Source organism: Sabethes cyaneus, chromosome 3 (assembly GCF_943734655.1).
Source record: "Sabethes cyaneus chromosome 3, idSabCyanKW18_F2, whole genome shotgun sequence".
Classification (NCBI taxonomy): domain Eukaryota; kingdom Metazoa; phylum Arthropoda; class Insecta; order Diptera; family Culicidae; genus Sabethes; species Sabethes cyaneus.
Window position 1 is genome coordinate 91,902,110 of NC_071355.1, and position 19,054 is coordinate 91,921,163.

At 38.8% G+C, this 19,054-nt stretch overlaps 3 protein-coding genes across 3 annotated transcripts in view; 1 reads left to right on the forward strand and 2 right to left on the reverse strand.

The window, feature by feature from the left end:
* Positions 1–1,982, reverse strand: part of LOC128739189 (kinesin-like protein KIF3A) — a 33,005-nt gene extending 31,023 nt beyond the window's left edge. Inside the window, exons 1-2 of the mRNA XM_053834622.1 lie at positions 1,880–1,982; positions 1,608–1,820 (exon numbers count right to left, since the gene is read on the reverse strand). Coding sequence (XP_053690597.1) covers positions 1,608–1,820; positions 1,880–1,885 — 219 coding nt within the window. The 5' untranslated portion in view covers positions 1,886–1,982. The remainder of the gene's footprint in view (positions 1–1,607; positions 1,821–1,879) is intronic.
* Positions 1,983–3,360: 1,378 nt separating this feature from the next.
* Positions 3,361–4,515, forward strand: LOC128743322 (protein OPI10 homolog). The gene is made up of 4 exons (XM_053839876.1): positions 3,361–3,536; positions 3,598–3,727; positions 3,781–4,013; positions 4,072–4,515. The coding sequence occupies exons 1-4, from the start codon at positions 3,498–3,500 to the stop codon at positions 4,267–4,269; spliced, it is 600 nt and encodes a 199-aa protein (XP_053695851.1). The 5' UTR covers positions 3,361–3,497; the 3' UTR covers positions 4,270–4,515.
* A 1,102-nt stretch (positions 4,516–5,617) lies between these two features.
* LOC128742700 (acidic amino acid decarboxylase GADL1) lies at positions 5,618–18,957 on the reverse strand. The gene is made up of 5 exons (XM_053839139.1): positions 18,666–18,957; positions 7,612–7,799; positions 7,326–7,548; positions 6,431–7,177; positions 5,618–6,374 (listed from the first exon to the last, which is right to left on the reverse strand). Exons 1-5 carry the CDS (start codon positions 18,780–18,782, stop codon positions 6,192–6,194), a joined length of 1,458 nt encoding a protein of 485 aa, XP_053695114.1. The 5' UTR covers positions 18,783–18,957; the 3' UTR covers positions 5,618–6,191.
* Between the last annotated feature and the right edge of the window lie 97 nt (positions 18,958–19,054).

Sequence of the window (19,054 nt, forward strand, 5' to 3'; positions counted from 1 at the left end):
GACGTCGAACATTTTGTTCTAGATGTCCTTTTTCTTCAAAAGTAAAAAAGAGAATATTCGCACCATAATTTTTTCCGGAATTTTTGTTTTTGAAAGATGATAACTTTTGAACGCATGGTCTGAATGTTGTGTTAATATGAAAATGTCAGGAAATCTGTACTGAACATATTTTTCATATTGTCAATTCAAGACAAATTTTGTATGTGGCTTTGGAGCTCCAAAAACGAATGCCGTCTACAGACGGTCTTACCCGTTAGAGGGTTAAGGTCCAAACCCGAATCATTGATTTCTGGGATTTCAAAAGCAGTTTTTATGCTCAAAACAAAAGATATGTTCACGAAAATTTTTCATTATGTTCTTTGTAAAAACATAATAATAGCATGATGATGAATATATCTTCTGTTTTGAGCATAAAAACTACTTTTGAAATCCCAAAAATCAACGAATCGTGTTTGAACCTTAATAAATTCTAAAAGTAAAACGATCTAAATCTTTCTTCGTGACGCTGAATCAAAATTTTGCATTAACACCCTAGTAAGACAGTTAGAGTTCAGCATCGCTGAAATAAATAGATGCAGCTGGCTTCCCCTTTCCTTCGCTTCATACATGATGCGAATTGTTTCATATGTTGAATGTTTCAAGCAAGCTCCAGCTGAAGTTGGTGACTGTTTCAAATGACGATGACTGAAAGTCAGGCACGATTTGTCTATGTTGACTAAGTTAAATTGTAATAATACGTTAAATTGTAGAAAATGTTACTCAAATTCAATTAATTTGCATTCAAAGTTGCTGGCCTAGAACTACAGTTCTGCTTTAAAAAGAACGAGTCTAAAATTTTCAGAAAAGTGATTAGCATACCGAAGAATTTCAAATGTCGATAGCACTTTTGTAGCCACGTACATGCGTCCCGAATTGTTTTGTGACGATGGAAATGAAGCCAGTAGTGGTCGATTTTTTTTCGATTATGCGTGATACTCCGGTAGGCACCCGAGTAGTTTTTAAACTCAGAGTTTTCCAGAGTAACGATTTTCGCGTTAGAGGTTTCGAAATGACAACATAGGTTTTGCTGATCTTTGGTATTCACATTTATGCAAATATGGGTAAGGTTCACGTTGTTGTCGAGCTTGTTCCAACAATCATGGAATGATTCGTAAATATGGCTTGAACATATGTCGACAATGCTTTAAAAATACGCAGAAGACATAGGCTTTTGAAAGTTGAACTAATGGCAATGGATGGTGGATTTAAGCTGGTGGTTCATTAAAATTGGTTCAATTAAAATTGGTTCTACTATCTATATTTATTCGAAGTTCAAAAACAGACACTGATGAAGCCTACAAGTCGTATAGGCAAGTCTTATTAGACTGCCCTTGTTATTGAATTGAATAAAAGGGAGAGCTCATACCACAGTTTTAGATAGATTCAAAACGAGAGCCACATGATTAAAAAGTTGCATATTAAATCAAAGAAAGTATGCGTAGCATATTTGATGAATCATTTTCACCTATTTTTATGTCAATAAAGCAAGATTTGGTGGACGCTGCTTTCACTCATTGTAAATCAAATATTTGTTTGCTGCTAAAGCACAACTAAATCATACTACCCACCTGTGTCGAATCTTCGCCGAAAACATTATCAAAGTAGTACACCTTGGGCGGTTCGCTGGAACTTGCATTCGGCTTGTAAACTGTAATGTTTCGATTACACTTATCTGCCTTTATTACGTTCTGGCAGCCAGAATCGATTTCATTTTTGTCCATTGGCCTAACTCGTACCACCACTCGAACATTTTCGATTTCACCTTCCAGTTTGGATTCTTCCTGAAAACCCGTCCCGAAACGATATTAAATTGCATCAAATTAAGATTTTTAGCACATACCGGCATTGTTGGTTTTTAAAAATTGAGATAATCCTATTTTTATTGGTGAAAACTGCTCATTTGTTACCAGACACTCCAGAAAAAATTGCGCAAACAAGCTCAGCAGTCAGCAAGAAAATTCAATTCGATCCGTTTTATATTTTTTTCTGTTTGTTATGACAACTTCACAAGCTTCACAAGTCAAAAAAAGAAGAGTCAATGTGCGCAAAGTCAGCCCTTAAGGGTATGACCACCGTGGCTACCCGGAAAAAATAACCATATTTAAAAAACACGAAGATTTTTATAATTGTATTTAACAGTAGGATACAAAATACAGTAAAAACAATAAAACTTAAACAACAAATCAACTTATTGTAGTCCACCATAACTTTCGTGGTTTTGAGAGATTCTACTATAAAAATGACGGGTTGTTAAGTATCTTAACAATAAAAAATCTATTGTTTCGCGAACAAAAGTTTTCATTTACCAGTGAAAGTTATCGTCCTTTTATGGTAATTTTTTAAGCGAAAAAATGAAATATTATTAAAAATAAAGCAGAACTTTTGTGATGAATTATGGCCAATTTTATTGCATAAAATTAAAAACAATAATATAAAAAAAATTGAATTTGAGACACTTTTACAATAAATTTACCATAAGTTTCAATGTCTACAATAAAAACTGCTGTAGATGCATTGTTTCTACTACAAAGGTTATATAATTTTACTCATATTCATAAACAAAAATGTTTGGTTGTCACGCAGGTAAATAAAGTAAACTCTTTTATTTATAGGGCCTATTATCTTCTATTTGCTATAAATGGGACTCTGCCTCTATAGTTGGCACGCGAAATGCAGGAAACTTGCAGACAGCATGCAAGTAAAATCCCAACAGCGAGCTGTCAATTATTAATGCGGTCATGCCAATTTATGACGGTTGACAACTCGCTATAAAGTTAACATGAATATTTGACTGCTCGCTACGGGAATTTTGTTCGTAAACCGTTAGCAAGATTTTGCATTTCACGTTTTTGATGCAATTTGCATAGAGATGCCTATAGGGTGTGAAAAATACATAAGTCTGAGTTTTATTAGTTTTCCGTGTATAGTATGGTCAGGGTTGCCACATGCACAGATTATTCTGTGTTTAACAGATATTTGAAAGAAATCGCCTGTACAGAATCTGTATGCACAGAATACAGATTTTCGCCAAATTATACAGATTAAACAGATTTTTGAGCTTTTACATGAGAGTGAAAGAGACGGAAATAGTCAGCAAAATGACTCTCTATCTCTTTCACTCTCATTGTTTTGCATTGGACAGATTTTTGCACAGATATTTTTCCTCGCCGTACAGATTGTCAGATTTTTCCAACAAAAAACACAGAATTATATGTGGCATCCCTGAGTATGGTTTCAGTAAACATGAGCTAACCTCGCGCACTTGTATGCTGTCAATCAGTCTTCGAGCTGTCATTATTTTGTGTACATTTTTTTCTATGCAGGAGAAACTTTCCAAACTGAATTTTCGTACCGTACAAAGCGTTGTTCCGCAAATCTTTTAATTTATGCTATTCAGCAATTAACGCTCTACCGGCGCAATATTTTATAACATTTTTATGAGCTAAAATTTGTACGATATGTTGAATGCATTAGGTGTAATTGTCTCAGGTAGACTGGTAAGTGAATGCGACGAAATACGAAATCATGGGCCATAGATAACATTCGCTCTTATTCTAGGTTCAAACTGATTTCCAACAAATATCAGAATCGAAGTTTTTAATCAATATTCCTGAAGCTGATAACGTAAATCACGTGGTTGTTTTTCTAACTGGCACTACACCTTTCCCTGAGGGAACGGCCGGTGCTGGTAAGTTTTCCTATATTGTTAACTAATACGATAGTAGCTAATGCATAAAACAGTTTATTTTAGCTGGCCAGATCCAAATGCACCGCCGACTTGGCAGCTTCTTGGATATATTTCTAATAGTAAACCTTCAGCTATATACAAAATATCCCAGCTAAAAAAGTTAGATGAAATTGTCCCGCAAAGCCCGGTGAATGTTTTCGGCACAAACCTGCCTATATCACACATTGCCCAGATCGGAGTTTCAATCGAGCCGGAAGCAGCGCTCATACAGCAAACTCCAGCCACGGTTAGAACTAAGTTATGCTAGAGCACATTATACGTTTATTAATTTGCTATTTTTGTAGGCGAGCTCTGATACGTACTTTCAGTTTGGACAAAAAATGATTGAAAATTTTTTCAACTTCGTAAGCAGCTTTTCGTTGACGCAATCACAGATGGTTCCAAACCCTAACGAAACGTTTGTGCCTTTGTCGACGGTACAAACTTGGTTCACAAACTTTCAACGCCGGCTGCAGCAGAATCCGAATTTTTGGAAGAGCTAAACTCTGGATTGACTTCGCTAGTCACATTACAGACCGTCAAAAGCCGACGCAAACAGGACTTTGAGCGGATCCGATCGAAAAAATGATGCGACTTACCTGCACACCTGTACGGAAGAGCAATAGTGTATTGTATCGTCTATTTGCATTGGCTGTATGTGATGGTTTTCTTGTTAAGTACGTTATTCTTAGTACGCTTTAAAAATCTTTTCATGCATTTCGTCTGGGTTGATACATATGAAAAAGTGAGAAACGAATTAAATAACATTTGAATATATGTCTATTTGTTTTGCTAACAGCGCGCCTTACTTTCAGAGAAATAGAATGAAGTCATGAAGTGACATTAAGGTGAAATTAATCGTCATCGATTCTGCAAATTTCAGAAGCAGGTTTTTTGTTTGAAACAAATATTTTGTTTATAAAAATATATTCGCTGTGTGCAGATTGGCAAGAATGCAGTGAGTGAATATATTTCTATAGACAGAACCCGCCTTTGGCAAACACTGCTTTCGAAATTGAGCTTTCCGACGAACAATTAATTTGACTAGGATAAGGCCATTGCAGATTAGTTTTTGCCATCACCCTTCGAAATTGGCTCTAAAAGTCGCGGGGCCAAAAATAATTGGTTGGACATTAGTCGATTTTTTTTGCATAAAATCAATTTTTTATGAGATCTATAGCCTAAAGAACTCGAGAAACGAGCTTCAACGCTTCTAGCGCGAAACAGAAGTGGAAGTTCAAACAATGTAATGACCAAAAAACGGTAACAAACATTTATTTCAATTTTGTCGCTCTTTTGGTAGGGTGTTTCATTCAAAATAATAACGTGTATATAAAAAGCAATAATCGATTAGGTTTTAACTATTAAACTTCAAGTAAAAATGCTTAAATCACTAATTTTATTTTTGCTGTTTTATAAAAATCACGTTTTTTTGACCCCCCCCCTTTAATTGCCATACTACAGAAGGACAAAAACTTTATAAAATATTTGTAATGGCCGAACTACTACTGATATTTTGCCATACATATTAGTTTGAAGTTTAATCGGCTAGATCCTACTATCCGGATGTTTAGGCAAATGGGTGGATCAGTCGTAACTTTTGCAACGTGTTCCAACGTGGAAATAGTTTTGTAAAATAGGCATTCTCATTGTGGAATATTCTGGGAATTGGGCCCTAGAACGTGTTTCTTGCAAACAAGACTTTTAGATAATGAGGAGAGGTCGACATAAGGCAAGATGGATAACAATGAACTTGAAATAGGTATCGCACTGGTGTATATATTATTTCAAAAAAACAGTTAATAAACTAATAGCTTTAAAAGCTATAATTGATCACTTTTTATGCCCCTAATTCTGCAAATGGTCAGTTTTATTTTTCCGTATTTATAAAATCTTTCTCAAACACCAAAATTGATTAATACAGATATTGTTATCTGTACTATCGTTGGTGCTGGTTGTCGACAGAGAAACAGATGGGATATTATTATAGTCAATTCCTGATGAAAGCGAATCTAGTTTAGATTATCTTAAGATGCAAACACTGAAGTTCATATCAGATTCATGTTGAGTTCCGTGAAACTTTCTTGCTAAATTACAAATATGGATACAGATAGACCTTAACTTTTAATAAAGTAGTATAAGCAACTTAAAAGCTAAAGAAAAGTGTTTTGCTTCTCAAATGCAAATTTCAACGTCTGGTTAGTTATTTAAAAAGCACGCTTCACATTCATTTGTTTGCGTGATAATAGAAGAACGTTTGTTAAATGTAACGACGTAAAAGTTACTCTGTAAATAATGTTCATGATAAGGGCTACAGCAAAGCCTATCCGTAAAATGATATCGATAAAGCTTGTCAAGCTTCCAGTATAAAAATATTTTTAGATACTAATTGGAAGAATATTTTATACCTTTTATTTTAATTTATTTAGATCATTTCTCCAACACGAGCAATTTCATCAAGAACATACTGCATGGATTCGTAGGTTGGTTTGGGATGACATGTAACGACCATGCGGAAAAAGTTACCAATTTTCTTACTAGGCAGTGGGACGTAGCCTATTAATACTGAACCACGTTTGACCATTTTCTCCTTGATGAGGGCAGTAATCTGAAATGGGATAAATAGTTTTGAAAAAAGTTTGTACTAAATGCAATAAAGACTACCTTATAAACTTTTGCCCACCAAGTTTTGTCCTCTAAACTTTCGACGACTCGCATTTTCTTAGGTATATACCAGAAGGTGATGTTGGTATACTGGTGCTTATCTGTAACCAAACGGAATCCTGGTCGCTTCTTCGCCTCTTCCGCAAAGTAGCTGGCACAATCGAAAGCATTATCAACCAATTCAGCTAATCCTGCTGTACCACGTGCTTTGAACATGAGCCATATTTTGAAAGCATCTACCTTTCTACCACACTGTACACTTTTATCGCCGGTATCATATGATACATCATAAAATTTATCTTGCTGAAAGAGATAGTCCGCATTAGCGGAATTACACTCATGCAATAAGCCTTTGTATTTCAGCAAAAAGACTGAACATTGCAGCGGTGCTCCAAGAGTTTTATGTGGATTCCACGCTATAGAGTCAGCCCGCTCAGTTCCATCTAGTAAGTGGGCATGCTTTTGTGACAGGATTGCTGTTCCGCCCAGACAGGAATCGACGTGCATCCAAAGTTTATATTTATTGCAGATGTCGGCTATTGCATGGAATGGATCAAACCCGCCAAGAACTGTCGTTCCAGCCGTGGTATTTACGAAAAATGGTTTGCGTCCTGATTGAAGTACCGATTCAATAGCCTCCTCTAACTTTTCAGGAAGCATTCTTCCACGAGAATCTGTCGCTACTAGAACAAGGTTGTCCATTCCGATGCCCAACCAGTGGACAGCTTTCTTGATGCTGTAATGAGCCTGAAATATAAGACGTCATAAAGTTAGATAACGAGAGCCCTCGTCCAGTACAATATTCATCAAGTTTCGTCTTTGAATGGACACATTATTAAAAAGCTGTACCTGTTTTAAAATTACTGTAAAACAAAAAAGTATGCTAAACACTTACATCCTCGGAGGTAAAGGCAACCAGTACTGGCTGATTGGCAAGTCCGGTACGCTTAATGTTAGGCAGTACTCTGTATCTTGCAGCAACCATGGCGTACATGTTGGAAATGGATCCTCCCGGAGAAAGCAGTCCATCGCCGCTGGTGAAGCCGAACAATCGCAGGCACTTTTCAATCAGGGCATCCTCAATCAATGTAAATACGGGACCGACCTCAAACGTATATCTGAAATGACAATTTGCAACAATCAGCAGGTCACTAAAGCCACTATCGTTTAGATTAACTTACTGGCTTGTATTGAGCGCCTCTGTGATCCAACTACCAACTAGACCATACGGATCAACGCCAGCGAATAGCTGATTGTGGAAGCTACTATGACCTGTCTTGACTGAGTAGTGCAATACTTTTTTGATTAGCTTCTCGATAGCAATGTGGTCGCGTGGCTCGGTATTGTCAATGGTAAAATCAATTAAATCCTAATAAAAAATAATAAAAATAATAACATTCATTTATATTGCACTGATAGGGTACTACTTCGATAAGAATGCATTTCTAGTATATGCATGTACACGCATGTAGGGCAAATCAAACAAGTAATTTCTAACGTTTTGATGAGAGCCACAAAGAGACAGTTTTAAAGTCGAACCGTGTCTAACCGGAAGTTACGAAGGTTAAAAGGATTTTGATGGCTAATATCTGAACGGTTTCTTCAAAAATGCACAATTTAAAATCATAAGCTTTCACATTATAATTATTATATTATGATTATTATATTATGATGATTATCATTTCTTCGACATTTATTTAATTAATATTTATTCGAAAATAATATCTTAATAAATGGCATAAACATATTTGACCTCTACAGTTTCATCACAAAGTCCTGCGTTAGGTCATTGAAATGAAATAATGATTCAACCCTTCCGAATAGATTAAGATCTATGCGGTAATAGGTTCCTGATAAGCAAATGACATTAAATACGCGACTTACAAGACATCTGATGTGGAAATCATGCCAGATTGCGATTTTCCTGTAGTAAACAAATTATGGAACAATGAAGAGCTTTAAACTGCATTGGCAGATTTAAAGATGACCATCTGGGGTACGGCGCGGAAGCTTGAAATCAAAAATAACACCGACATAAGCGAATAGAACTGCTGCCTTTAGAATACGGTGAAACTTCACATCAATCAAAATCAGCCCAACAAAATCAGGCTTGTCAATGACAGCATTCCATTGCGGTTCCTAGTTAGAACTAATTTAATTTTTGGTCATTTGCACATACCAATGCACAGCTAGAAACTAGAAACAGAGTCATGTTAATGAAATCAGCATAAACAATAAGGGTCTCATGCTGCTTCCTTGTGGTACTCCAGAATTATTAGCAATTTGCGAAGAAGGTTGTATGCAGGTGGGAATTCAACGATTTCAACGAATCGTCAAGAGGATCCAGGTTGCGCAATTTACAAAGAAGTATTCCATTATCAATACGAAGGCGAAGACGGTTTTCATATCAGTGTAAATAACTTCAATTTGTGCTGTTTGCCATTTCGATGAGCACCTTAACCGCGATAGATCTAGCATCACGTTCAGATGATGACCGTCTTTTGCCCCTGGAAAGTTGTGGAGGAGATCGGAAGGCGTTAAAACAATAAAGCCACAAGTATTGCCAAATTACCGAACGAACTTTTGAAATATGGTGACGATGTACTGGCTAGTGACTGCATTGGGTTATTGCTATGTTTTGGGTGGAGGAGCGTTTACCGGAGGAGTGGATGAAAGGAATGTTTCTGTTGTTATTTAGGTAGAATTGTGGTTGTTCCAAAATTAGAAATACGGCGACAAACTGGTTTGCTTCAGTTACCGCGCGATCACGCTGTTGAGCACCACCTCATGGCACTCTCCCAAATACTTTGCCGCCAAGTGTCACGAATAAAACGAAGCCATACATTAATTGATTTCAAATCAGTTTACGATACAATCGATCGCGATTAACAAGGCAGATTATTAACAAACATTTTGCATAAAAGCGAAGCCTTGAGCATAATCGTCAGGCGTTGGTTTGCCTGAAGTTTGTAATAGGTAACGTTGACTCAATATCGAGTAGATCATCGGTAGCGTGTAACTGGCGATCAAGTCGAGATAGCAGTGAGGTGCTGAGGAGTTCACGAAGACGGTCACAGTAAGTACCGCAGGATGGCTGTGAATACGGCTTCCCATAAGTACTAACCACAGATAATCGCTTCGATTCTACATTCCGATCGGGCTCGTTCCGATCAACAACCATATTCTGCATTTCGATCGATGTGTTTTATAGCATACAGTTCTGATTGGAACAGGTCCGATCGGTATGCAGAATAGAGGCGAATGATACTAGCAGAGAAATATAGAAAAGCATTATGGCAGTAAATTATATCCGTAAGACCAGGAGCCTTGGTTGGTAAATGGTTGGATGATGCGTAAAACAGACCCCATAGTGGTCCTTAGCCTCCTATCTAGCAACTCCTATTCCTACCCCCACATAGCACCAGCCGGAATACGAGCAACCTTGGCGAAGATCGGGTATTCAGCCCCGGTGGAAATTCCCAAGTAGCACACGTTGTCACAATTGAGTCGCAGTGGCTGATATGCGACAAATTTAAATGTAAAACTTCGGTTACAGTAACCTAAAATATAACAGTTGTGTAACCGAAATAGCGCAACTTATGTAACTAAATCTGGTTGCATTAACAGTTACTCAATAACCAATATGTAACATGTATAGTTACAAAATGGTTACTATTGAAGTTACACATAAACTGTAAATTGACTTTCAATTGGTGGCAAATTAGTTATCTTGTAACTTTTATTGCATAGCGAAAATGTAGCAGGTTTATTATTTCAATCTATGGCTGTCAACGTCAAGCAGTAAATTTAACTGTTGAATATAGAAGAGTGTATAAATTATTATTTCAACACAAATTTTAATGCAGTTTCAAATTTATGGTGAAATGCATGATTCTAGCTTTGAAAAATTCACGCGCTCTTATTTAATATAGCTTTTCGTTACTTACTTCTTTGAAAAATTGATGTTTTGTAAATCAAATATAAAAATTTAAATTTAAATTTTTTGATTTTTTAAATTTATTCTTAGCAATAATGAATTAGTGGAGCATTCACCTAGAAACCATTAAAAATCAAGTTGTTTTCGCTATCACTTCTATCACAGTAAAATTCATAGCCATTTTGCCTTTGGTTCTAACTACTACACCATCGTCCTTGAAGTTTTGTATCGTTTTCGGCATATTGCATGAAATGATTTTAAGCAGCCATTGTTCATTGTTCACATTGTTGATATCGGGAAAAGGTATTTTTAGTGATTGTTGTGAAAAGAAAGTGTTAATTTAATATCAAAGAATAGTTTCAGTTTGAATAAAACAGTTACCACCAGTGTTAATCATAGAAGGTTACATTTCAGTAACATTCTAGTTGTACGTAACCTTAGCCTTCGACCTGGTTACGGTATCGGTTATACGGTAACCAATATTAAATCTGTTGTAGTCACTTATTTCTTATGTCGTCATTTCTAAGTTACACTGTAACCTATTTTCATTGCCGGTTTCGTTTCGATGTAACTTGATCGTTTTGACGTTTGAGAATAATCATCATTTGTTTACTTAATACCAATGTCTGGGCGGAGAAGATTCCAAGTACCATCAATTAAGTAAATAAACGCATTTACAAGAGCATTTCACAACCCGTGTACCAATTGTTTATCTTTACCATTAGCAATATTCTTCAGGTCTAGTTTTTCCTTAATCCGTTGTGTTTACAAGGAACAGTGAACAAATTGTTGCGAAAATGTTACTAGCCGACTTTTTCTGACTTCGTAACTGCTCGTAACGGAAAATTAACTGTTTTGCGACCAACAAGTTGATGACAGTTTGGAAAAAGGTTTCAATTTGGTCATTTGGTAACTACCTGGTAACTTTTTGAGATTTTTGTCACTAGAAAACTAAAAAGTAACTATTTTTAATTTTATGTAACCTAACTCGTTACAAGTATCCTAAATGTAACTGCTGTGCAACCTTTTTGTATTTTTTTATTTTTATGATTAGTTACAAGTGCTACTTGGGTTAAGGTCGTATACCAACAGGGAAGGAGGCACAGTGTGTCTCGACACTGTAAGATGGCAGCCCCATCATGAGACTCGGTAGCGTAGGCGTTGGAACGGCTACCTACCTAAACCCTAAAAACTAAAAAGAGTCCAGAAAATCTTACTCGGAACATTCAGCATGGACAAAGCGACGAAATAAGGACATGAAATGGGAACTTGGTACCTGGAACTGCAGATCGCTAAATTTCGTTGGTGGCAACAGGATGCTGCTCGGTCAGTTAGAACCCCGAAAGTTTGGCATTGTGGCACTGTAGAAGATCTGTCGCAAAGGCGAGAAGGTGAGCAGGATCCGTGGCGGCAAAGCCCAATTTTTCCAGAGCGGTGGAGCGACCAACGAGCTGGGAACGGGCTTCGTAGTGTTGGGCAAAATGCAAAACCGCGTAGTGGACTGGAAAGCGATCAATGAAAGAGTGTGCGTGTTGAAGATAAAAGGCCGTTTCTTCAACTACACGACGAGACGACGAGAAGGAAGCGGTCAATGCGCAGCTGGAGGCAACGTACGACAGCTGATTATGACGGGACATCAAGATCGTCATCGGGGATATGAACGCCCAGCTCGGCAGGGAAGCAATGTATAGATCAGTGATCGGGACCCATAGCCTGCACACCGACACGAACGATAACGGTCAGCGATGCATCAACTATGCAGCTTCCCGAAGCTTGGTGATCACAAACACTTTCTTTCCCCACAATGATATCCACAAAGCCACCTGGAGATCACCTGACCAACGAACTTCGAACCAAATCGACCATATTCTCATCGAGGTTTTTCTCGGACATCACCAACGTACATGCCTTACGGGGTGCGGATATCAACTCGGACCACTACCTAGTAGCGGTACACGTGCGCTCAAAACTATACCTTATACCTCGTGACAAAGCCGCCCCCGGTTAAACATTCGACAGCTAAACAACCCGCCAGTTGCCGAAAACTACGCACACGTACTGGATGAAGCTCTGCTTTTCTCTGTGGAGCTAGATGTTTCGACCTTCGAAAATGGATGGAGTATGATACGCTCGGCCCCAACCCCCAATCGCGGTGTTAGGTCGACAGGTGGAAGCAGTATTTCGATGAGCATCTCAACGGCGATATAGCAGCATGAGACGCAATGGAATTTAACTTCGGAGTGCCTAAAAACGACAATAGCGTGCCGCCTCCCAATCTCGAAGAGATCCGGCGAGAAATTCGTCAGCAGAAGAATGAAAGAGCCGCCGGAAAGCACCGACTGCCGGCAGAGCTCTACAAAAATGGCCAAGAACCGCTAGCATAATTTCTAGGATTTGGTATCAAAGCTACTCTGTGCGTTTCAGGGATACTCTCGAGTCCTTTCGAATTGCGCAGAGGGTTGCGGCAAGGGGATGACTGTCCTGAATGCTATTCAATATCGCTATTGAATGTGTAATCAGGCGAGCGGGCATCGAAACGAGAGGACCGATCTTCAGCAAGAGTAGCCAACTCCTACTCCGCAGACGACCTCGACATCATTACTAGAAACCTTGGGACGGTGGAGGCAATCTACGCCAGACTAAAAACGGAGGCTAGGATGATAGGGTTACAAACCAATGCGTCGAAAACCGACTATATGGTAGGAAAAGGGTCCAAAGAAAGCAACGTTTGCCTCCCACGGACAGTGACTATTAATAGTGATGAACTGAAAGTGGTTGATGAGTTCGTATATTTGGGATCTCTGGTCACCGCCCACAATAATACGAGTAAGGAGATCCAACGACGCATTCAAACTGGAAATCGAGCCTACTTTTCCCTCCGCAAGATGCTTCGATCTGGAAGCATACGCCGCCGCACAAAGCTGACGATGTACAAAACACTAATCAGACCGGTAGTCCTCTATGGACTTGAGACAGTAACGTTGCTTACGGAGAACATAAGTGCACTAGCCGTATTTGAATGGAAGTACAACCGAAAGCGGAGAGTGGTGGAGGCGTATAAATCACGAGCTACAGGCACTGTGTGGAGAGATTCTCATCGTACACTTGGCGAAAGTTGGGAGATTACGGTGGGCCGGCCACGTCGCAAGGAGGACTGTGCGGTGAAATCCGTTCTCTTCAAGAACCTCACCGGCACCAGAAATTGAGGGGCCTAACGTGCTAGATGGCTCGACCAGGGGTGACATTGCGATTCTCGTTTCGAGTCATTTTGGCAGTGTTACCAGGTCGATTGCCCATTTTCCCGCTGCCCAGAGCTTGATTTTCCGCTGAAATCCCGCTGGCCAGGATCAATTTCCCGCTAGAAATCCCGCTGAATCAAAAGTCATATTATTCTTTCGTTTCTGTTGCAGAATAAAAAAAATATTCATTTCAGTAAGGCTTGCTTTTGAAATTAAGATGATCTGCTGAAATTGAGAGGTTGCAATTGAATGAACATTTTGCAAATTAACTGCATAATATATTGACGAAGTCTTTGGATTCAGGAAACAGAAAACGAAATATTCTGATATCCCTCATATAATGACAGTTTACTGCGAAATTTCGCAAGAATTATAAGATTAAGGAGTCTAAGAACACAGGCGAAAATTTCGAAAGAAGCTTTTAGCACAAATTCTTTTTCTGTATCTAGCTATGATATAAATCATGCAAAATTTCAGCATCGCTGGCAAATGGTTATGGTTTTTGGTGATATGTTTCAAAGCACCGATTTGTTTTGGTTTTGTTATCATACAAATGCTGGGGTATATAGCAAATTATGGGCCCTATTCTGTAAGTCACGTCGAGTGTCACTTTGCTCGAATAGTCGACTTTTGGTATTATGTAATTCACACGCGACCCAATTTTGTCGAGTAACACGACTAAGTCCATTGCCAAAAAGTTAGTGACTAAACGGTTAGCAAATGACGCCAGAGCTAGCTTTGTTTTGATCGTGCATTGAGCCGCTATGTTGCCTGTTCTTCTTGTACTCGACACACGACAGTGACTGAGTCGAGCCGAGTTGCTCGACGTGACTTACAGAATAAGGCCCTGTGATGTATATAGATACATAAGTGTTGTTTTGTTTCCAATTCATGAATCAGTTGGATTTTGCCATTGGCAACGAATTAGTGCGAAACGGATTAGTTTGGTGGTTTTGTTTTTCAGTAAGTTCTAATGAATATTTGTCAGAACTATCCCATTCTAGGCAAAAACCACGGAGATTTATAATCAACAGAATATACTGAACCATCTGCCAATGCATGAGCAGACGTTAGAATGTCACTAAACGAAACGTTTTGCTGTCAACCTCCCTTTCAGCAATCTTTTTGCCTACCAAATATCGCTAAATCGAGATCCCGCTAAAATCCCGCTGAGTTATTTAAGAAAACTGCTAGATTCCCGCTAGCCGCTGTTTGGTTATTAAGTCCCGCTGTCCGACTTGAAATCCCGCTAAATCTAGCGGGAAAACCACTGATCTGGCAACGCTGCATTTTGGTTCGTTTCGATCACGTTATACGAATGGGTGAAACGAACCAAAATCACTCGAAACGAGAATCGCAATGTCACCCCAGGTTGAAGCCCACTTGCGAGATGCGCAACGAATTGGCGACGAGTAGACCAGGTCCGAGTACAATGGAGAGCAATTCTTGATACGGCAAGAGCCACTCCGGCTCTCGGCTACTAAAGTAAGTAAGTAAGTAAATAGTAAGACCAGGAGTCTTATTCTGGTGACTGAAACTACCTAATTTTTTCGGTGAGAGCATAATGCTGGAAAGTGACTCGGCACATCTGGGTTACTGTACAAATCAAATGGGAACTGTAAGGTGAGGTGAAGGTCTATAAGATTAGGGCCTATAAGTGAAGTGAGGTGAGTGGGGTAACTGTAAGAATATTGCCCAAGCTGTTCTGCACGTGCATGAGACATGAATTATGCTCGAAAAACAAGAGAGAAACCAGTAAGCCTTTGATGTCTTTCGGCGGAGTGCATGTGAATGACGGAAGGTGGAAAAGGCCAACAAACTATGAAATGCACCAGCTGCTGAGGGAACCACTATAGTTCAAACCATGTGAATCGGTCTGCTATGGTTGGTTGGGCACGTCGAGGGATGTCAGACGACAGTCCGGTGAAAATGATTCTCTGCAACGAAACGACAGGAATAAGGAAAAGACGTATGCAGCGGACAAGATGGATCCACCAAGAGGAATTCGATTTGTGGATTATACGCAGACTACAAGATTGGCGACGTGTAACCTAATACTGAGTTGAATGGACATTACTTTTGAGTACAGCGCAGGCCACTAAGATTTTTACCTGTTTAACCCTCTAACGGGTAAGGCCGCTCCTTCCCCCTAATGTAACCTAACCAGATTTTTTTTTTGAACGAATGTGGGATGGAGGAGGTAATTTACGCCATACTGGAAGCGAAGCCTAGGAGGATTCGGATAAAAATAAATGCATTGAAGACCAAACACATGAAAGGAAGAGGCACAAAGGCTACCAAAGCGTACCTTCCACGGACGGTAACCGTTAACGGCGACGTTCTAGTTTGTAGTAGTTGGGTTAATGTATTTGGTATCGCTGGTGTTCGCGGAGAACAGCACTAGTAAGGAAATCCAGCGATGCATTCAAATGGGAAATCAGGTCTGGTTTGCCCTTCGCAAAACTCTGTGATTAAGAAGCATACGGCACCGTACGAAGCTGACGATTTACAAAACCCTTATTAGTAGTTCTTTATAGACTTGACGCTGTGGCGCTGCTCACAGGAACATACGCGCCCTTGTCGTGTTCGAGCGGACGGTGCTATGGATGCTATTTGGTGGAGTACCAATTGAAAGCGGAAAGTGGCAGCATACGAATCACGAGCTACAGGCACTGTTTGGAGCTATAAGCATTACTTTCCATTGTATATCTGCCAAGTCAATAGGCTACGGTGAGCCGCACACGTCGTAAGGATGTCGGACGACAGTGCGATGAAAACGGTACTTTACAACAACCCTAACGGCACCAGGAGCAAAGGACCCCAGCAAGCGAGCTGGCTTGACCAAGTCGGAAGCGAATTATGACTTCTGAATTTCTGATACGCCAAGGAAATTGGCGACTTGTGGCCCAAAATCGAATTCAATGATGTGACTGCTTAAAACAGCTCTAGCTAGCCCAGCTCTTATTTGCTATATTGGTCTTGTAGTGTAAAAGAAATTTATTTAGAGGCAAATTAGTACAAAATTACATTAATTGTTTCACATGTTTCAACAATAATTAGAGAATTTCTTGGAAAGTTCAAAGAACTTACCGGTAACGTTTTGACTGAGTGTTTGAACATTGAGCGTTTAAGCATGATAAAAAAAATCAACCAATGGGGGACACTCTCCGGGACACTTGGTATTCTGGGACAAGCCATCCAAATCCGGGACGTCGAATTTTGGGTGGGTTTTTGGACCCTTTCGAATTTGACAGACGACTCCGACCAGCATGGCCTTTCTTACCTGCTGTTCAACATTTGCGCCAGAAGACGTTAAAATCCGCACAGTGTTCAACTGGTGGTGCGTGATATTCAATAAATCCAGTCAATTTATCTCTATCGATGACGCAGACGCTGTCGGTAGAACATTTAGGCGGCATCATAAAGCTTCTTTTTCTTTTTTGGTTAACCCTCCTTAAGAATATTTGATGGCTACCCCTCTGTTTTATGTTTATTTGTTCTATGTTCCGTAGAATATGTTGTACATTTTAGAAGTATTTACGTAGATGGAATTCGACAATGAAACAAATCTATGTGAACTTGCTAAGCTAATTGCTTTGAAATATTATATCACTTGATCTTCGATTTAAAAAACTTGTCCCACTGCAACGATAACAAATTAACTATTTATTTTTACATCAAACTCCCAACTTTGTGCACTAAATCATACATTCTGGATTTAATACAAACCGCAAACGATAGCATCAAAACTATCCTACAGATAGATGAATGATGATCTCATCATTGGGCACCAAGTCGCTATCTATCGTAAACAAATCACTTTCTGGTGTATAAAGTATCCCTAAGTAGCTACTATATTGTATATTGTCCTGATGATAACAATTGTGCTCATCGCTATTGATGTTGCTCATGTATCCAAGTTCATAACGTCGTTTTCAAAGTAGCGTTTTTCGAATGATGTATTTCTACGGGTGAGGTGCTTTATTGTGAGACATAGGCCGGGCATTGGATGGTATTTTCGGCATGCTTCTAATTATTGGACCTACCCTGTTGCGGTGTTACGTAAACCTGAAGAACCAATTTGTCACCACGAATGGAATGTGCAATCATAGTATAGTGCATAATTGGTAAGAATTAGTTATGTAATTCTTTCTTCTAGGATGTCGAGAAATGATGCTAGGCTTAAAAAAGAAGTAAGCCCTGTCCTACATAGGTGTACCCCACATTGAGCTTAACTCGCTATTCCTAACTCTTTGTTAATAGAAATAGAAATTGTTAATAGTTTGCTTTTGTAAATTCATTTGCATATGGAAATATTTGGTTAGTTTTTTGAAACGATTTTAAGTGTATTAAGCGTTTTTATTTCAATTAATTTTATTCGTTACTTCCTATGATTTGTTTTCCATGAAAATCGAAAAGGGAATTTTTTGCCGATAAGGTGATTTATGTATTTTGGACAGGCGTTACGCGTACTCTATTTTGGTTATTTCTATTTGATTTTTCCGTCTGTCCAAAATAGATAAACCACCTTTTTTTTAAATAGAGCCGAACCATTTTTTTGCTCCCTGATTTTTAAGAACATTTTCAAAAAACCTTTAAAAAAACCACCGTTCCCGGTCTAATAAACCAGCCGGCACATATTTGAATTTCGATTGGAAACGAATGTTGGAGTTAACAAAATCGTAACAGTAGCTCCATAATTGCTCTTTGCATTGACAGTTGGTTGGGAAGTTGGGAGGTTGGGAGGTTGGGAAGCGAAAAAAAACCTGAAGGTCAGGTTGGAAAATTGAATGTAGCAGTGAAATTTCGCTTTTTATGTTAATTTGATCATAATTTCTAAAAAGAATCTACTTGATATGCCAAAAACAGGTCTTCTGTTCTATGCGGCTAACCAAATGGCGTGTGCCGTGCTTTCACAGCGAGAGATGTCTCATGCTCTCGGTGTAAATTTAGCACTCACGTTTTGCGAAGGAAATTATTATGAATGAAATATTTTAATTTTTTGCGACTTTAAAATTCTAACAATAGAGCAGAGATATTCCGATTTCAAAAGTCGTACCTTCAATTCCTGTGGATGTTCAAACTTTACAACTGGTTCACCATTTGTAATTTGGAAAAAATGCTCTTCTTCCAATAACTTTGGTACTTGGTGCAAAATACTCCATTCGTTGTTCATCTTTATTTCGTAAAACTTTTCACACTAAATGTCAACTTGAATTTTACATGCACTTGGCTTCTTTTGTATCAATCGTTGAAGTCACCAAATAACAGCAACTTGATAGTTTAGAGCACGTAGAAAAGTTGGCAAATATTTGCACAGTCACGGTGAATAACGGAACTTGCTAGAGAACTGAATACAACCGGCTTTGGCAAAATCGGTACACCGACTGAATGGCAAATGCATGCCGCTTCAAATGAAATAGAAATAGCAAATGCAAACAGCAAAAA